The sequence below is a fragment of the Antrostomus carolinensis genome, unplaced genomic scaffold (genome assembly GCF_000700745.2).
Source record: "Antrostomus carolinensis isolate BGI_N321 unplaced genomic scaffold, ASM70074v2 scaffold2552, whole genome shotgun sequence".
Lineage (NCBI taxonomy): Eukaryota > Metazoa > Chordata > Aves > Caprimulgiformes > Caprimulgidae > Antrostomus > Antrostomus carolinensis.
In genome coordinates this window covers 28162-32780 of record NW_010297364.1, presented here as the reverse complement: position 1 = coordinate 32780, position 4619 = coordinate 28162, and the positions used below count along the sequence as shown (strand labels likewise).

General features: G+C 36.2%; 1 protein-coding gene across 1 annotated transcript in view; it reads right to left on the bottom strand.

Annotated features, from left to right (window-relative positions):
• Positions 1–341: 341 nt before the first annotated feature.
• WDR88 (WD repeat domain 88) overlaps positions 342–4619 on the bottom strand; it is a gene marked incomplete at its 3' end in the record, with an annotated part of 17977 nt that continues 13699 nt past the window's right edge. Inside the window, exons 9-12 of the mRNA XM_010162067.2 lie at positions 4411–4479; positions 3923–4015; positions 2366–2455; positions 342–478 (exon numbers count right to left, since the gene is read on the bottom strand). Coding sequence (XP_010160369.2) covers positions 342–478; positions 2366–2455; positions 3923–4015; positions 4411–4479 — 389 coding nt within the window. The remainder of the gene's footprint in view (positions 479–2365; positions 2456–3922; positions 4016–4410; positions 4480–4619) is intronic.

The following is a 4619-nucleotide window of genomic DNA, read 5'->3' as shown; positions in this document are numbered from 1 at the left end:
GCAGCCCCGCCATTGCCCGAGGCTGACAGCAGAAGGCAGCAAGGGCGGACCAGGCCTGGGCTGGGCGCTGCCATCATTCCCAAAAAATTAAACCCTAAAAAATTAAACCACGATAGGGACACGCACACGCTGCTTGTGCACTGTGTGCACTGTGCACACAGGACGCTGGAGCGCCCGGCCAAACGCACGTGTTTGTACCAGCTGAATAATCAGGAAAAGTGATTTGGGGAGCTGCCTATGGAGCTCCTTGGAATTGTTCACACAGAATTGATGGTGCCTCCAGTAAAACCCTTCCCTGAGCACCAGCCCTTCGTGCCACACGAAGGCACGGATGGCGTTACCGGGCAGGAACCAGCCACCAACGACCGCGGAGCCTGGGCCACAACCCGGGGGTATCGGGACGGATCATCTCCCACAGGCCTGGAGTGGCATCAGACTCTGCAAAGCGTAGCGATTGCTTTGGCAATTCAACAGGCACCTAAGGCACATTTACAGCCAAAATATAGAAGTTACTCTCCAAATAACTGCAAGGGAAGGGCGGTCACGCTGATGTGGTCTAGAACAGTCTTACCACTTTCTCATCGGGTAAGAACGGCAACAGAGTCAAACTAGAAACTAAATTAGTTAAACTGCAGGGGTACAAGAGCTAGAAAAAATGCCGCTAAGTCTGCAGCTTGTGGATTGCCCGTAATTAACACATTGTGTGCAAAATCCACGCTGCATACAAATCTGAGCCTACTGCTGCAGGTGAGATCAGCTCAGCGCTGAAGACAGGCTGATTCCTGAGGCACCCAAGTGCTAAACAGGTGATGGTAATGGAAAGAAAACAGCAGCAAGTAATAAAACTTACGGATTTTATTAAAACCAGAATCTAAGAATTCATTTTTCCTTGTTTTTCTCAGTTTGGGAAATAGAAAGAGGATTCATTCAAAAGAAAATTTCCAACCCATTCACATCATGAATGAAAAATAAACCAAGCCTCTATAGAGCAACTGCTTTTTTTCCTGTTTCATTGGAAAAAAAAGTGGAGCTTTGATTTTTCCCGCTGAAAAGGGTAAAGAAAGAACCAAAGAACACTTTCAGTTCTAATAGAACAACATTAATTATTCTAGGACTGATATTTTCTAACATGCTGGAATTAGTTCAGTATTACTACCTACATTAAAGCCAAATTAATTAAGATATGAAACACACATATTTTAAGTGATGTTTTTTAAAAAAACCAAACAAACCACAAAAACAAATCAGGAGCATAGACACAACATTTTCTTTAAGCCTCTGTAACAAAAAAATAATATTTAATTAAGGAGTAAAGAGGGGAAAAGAATGCTGGAAAATACTACAGTTTATCATCTAATACTTATTCAAAGCCATAGATCTGTACAGAACATACTATTCTCTATAAATATTTTTCATTTAACCTTGGATTCAAGTGTAATTGTTGCTACACAATTCACACAATTTAAACAAGGGGAAAAAAAAAAATCTACCTACTTAGATTTCTTTGTATTCTACAGCTTAACTGCATTCCAGGCTGTCACATGCCCAGTTCCAACTATTTTCCCCACTTTAAGTTCCTTTTAGAAAGCAATGCTGAAAAGGGTGAAACACTATTTTTAGGCATAAGGCTTCCAAATATTTTGAAACACTTAATCTTTTATTAATTGACATTCTCCCATGTACTGAATAGATATAATCCTCTCAGGGTTGCTCCTAAGAAAGGGTAGGAAAAATACCACACTGCTTGTTGGAGGGAGCCTTTATTACACAGACCTAATCTGTGCTGCACCATGTCCGGCATTAACCACAATTTACTCTCAGTGCCTGAAAGCTCCTTTACAAAATTTTTGTAAGGGGTATGGCAACCAGTTAGAAAAAAGTTCAGTTTTACTCACAAAACTTTCTGATGTCCACTGACAGCAAAGACGCTTTGTTTGCCATAGTAAAGAGGAACGGTTTATCTAAAGACTGGAAGGAAACCTGTCAATAATGTACATATCCACATATTTCCTTTAGTAAATTGAACTTGAAACTAGTGTATTCATTTCAAACTGTTTAAAATTTCCCAAACTACAGTTAATTTATTCTCTAGTACCATGCAGCATAAATAAGATTTCTACTCCTGCAGATTTTATTCTTTACCTGATATGTCACAGCTATTTAATGGATTACTACAGTGTATTTTATTACTCTTCATACAGGATACTACAGTAGAACAAGGTTAGAGGAACATCTTAGCTTTATATGTGTATTACATAAAGATGTACAGACACTCCATTTATACTCAAATGTGGTAACAACCCAAGACTGCTACATTAATTTAAAGATTGGGAGGAACAGAAGGTGGCAACGGCAGAATTCTCACTGGAGAAGACAGACGACAGAACACACACTTGGTTATCGTTTCAGAGCCACTACGTTGCAGGCAGAAGAAAGGTTTTTCACATTCTTCACACTGGTGTAAATATAACAAAAAAAAATGGCATTTCAGTTAATCATCTGTGACATGTGCATTACTCACGAAGGTACAGCTCTACACGCACATACATCTAGGCCTGGTTTTTGAGATGCATTGAGTGCGTACAGCTGTCGGAAACTTGACACAGATAGTGCTGCTCAGTATTAATTCCTGTGATGAATAGTTTGGAAGTTTTTTTCCTGAATAATACTGTATTTTCTGTGAACTCCAATTTTATTTATTTCAACTAATACAGTATCACACTTCTTGGATGGCTTGATGGATATCCAGGTCTCAGCTGTTCTGTCTTGGTGATTATCACTAGGGGGTTTGGGGCTTTTTCTGTTGGTTTTTTGTTTTTGTTTGGTTGGTTGGTTTTTTACCTGACCATTATCTGACTAAAGGAGATATTCAGAACGAAAAATTGAAAAATTAAAAAATAAATGAAATTTTATACGTAAGAATTACTTTAGATTAAAAACATTAACCCACTGTAGTCAGTACAAAGAAGTTTTTCTGCTGACTACACACACATTCAAAGTTTAATCCACTTCCATCAGAGTCAACATGACATTGATTTCCAATTCATTATTCATGAAACTATTTACAAAGAAATTCAGACATTTTTCTAATTGTTTGGTATGCTTTAAGTATTGCTGAAATGCACCCACAAATCCTTTCCTGTACCAATTTTAACCATATTCTCAAATTTTTGTTAATTGATACTTTTAGGAATGTACACATCTTCACTGCTGGCACATTTATAAAACTTCTTTAAAAGCTTAAAAAGCTGCTCACTGCTTTTGAATACCTGCTATTCAACAAGAAATTCTGATTAAAATATTACAGAAATTAGAAAAAAAAGTTCTTTTTCATGCCATTTCTCTTAATTGTTATTGACAAGGAGGAAAATACACACAAGATCTTGCAAATCCACTACCAAAACCAATTGAGGGACTGTAATAAAAAGGATATTTCAATAGCATTAAGCTTGTTAATGTTCTTCTTGCCCAACACCTATTTATAATTTATGTTTTAGAAGTCAGAATACATACAGTCTCAACTTTAAAAAGACACTCCTCAGAATTTGTATAAGCTGTCCAGGAGCATATTACCTGCCTTGGTTTAGTAATACTCCTACATAAGCAGCCCATTACTTTGCAGAAGCATCCAGTGTAGAAAACCAAAATATGTTTCTTTTTGAAAGTACATATACGTGGCTGTGTTTTCTAAAACCAAAATGCATCTGTATATGAAATTCAGTGTACTTACCAAAATCAATTTTTTAAAAGTACTGCTATTACTACATCCTACTCCTAAAAAATATTGGACAATTTTTGCAAGGGGAGAACAAACACAATCAATTTGTGTTTTCAGCCTAGAAATCTGACAGCTTTCCTTTAGCATTCAAATTTTCTTTCTGAATAAAGTATGAAGCGTGGTTAAAAACCAAAGTGATAGAACCTGAGCAATATTTGAGCCTCTTGCTTTTCCAGTTTCTGTCACTGAAGGAATATGATCCATCTTTTCAATATTCCACAATCTCAAAGTAGAATCCTGAGAAAAAGATGCAATTATTTTGATGTATTTGTATATTACCAAAAAAGTGATTTACATCATTCCATAGGGATGAGATCTCATCTCATCAGATAAGCCCTCTCAATATGAAAGCTAAACTATTTCACATTTAAATATCACGTCTTTGGAAACAATCTTTAGCAATATTAAACTGCCCACACATTTTAAAATAACCAAAAATAAACATACTTATCAAATTATTTTAAAGATTTTCTGTAATTACTTGAGGTAAATACTGATTACAACTTAGCACTTTTATGAGCAACTTGTATCATTGTTAAATTTCATTCAAAATAAAGCTGAAAAAAAGGAGTGAAATCTTCACATCCATTAATAAGTTAGCTCCTGAAACCACACCAGGAATTAGCAATTACCTTTGAGGCTGAAAGAATCCATTTCTTGTTTTTGCTAATCGCAACATCTGTCACCCAGTCCCAATGACCCTACAGTAAAGCAATATTTAATTATAACACAAGGAAAAAAACCTTTCTTTATTATTTTTATTATAATAAAAACAACTATTTGCACCATAAATCCATTTTGAAATGCAGTGAGAAAATTCTTATCTTGACTGCCTCATGTC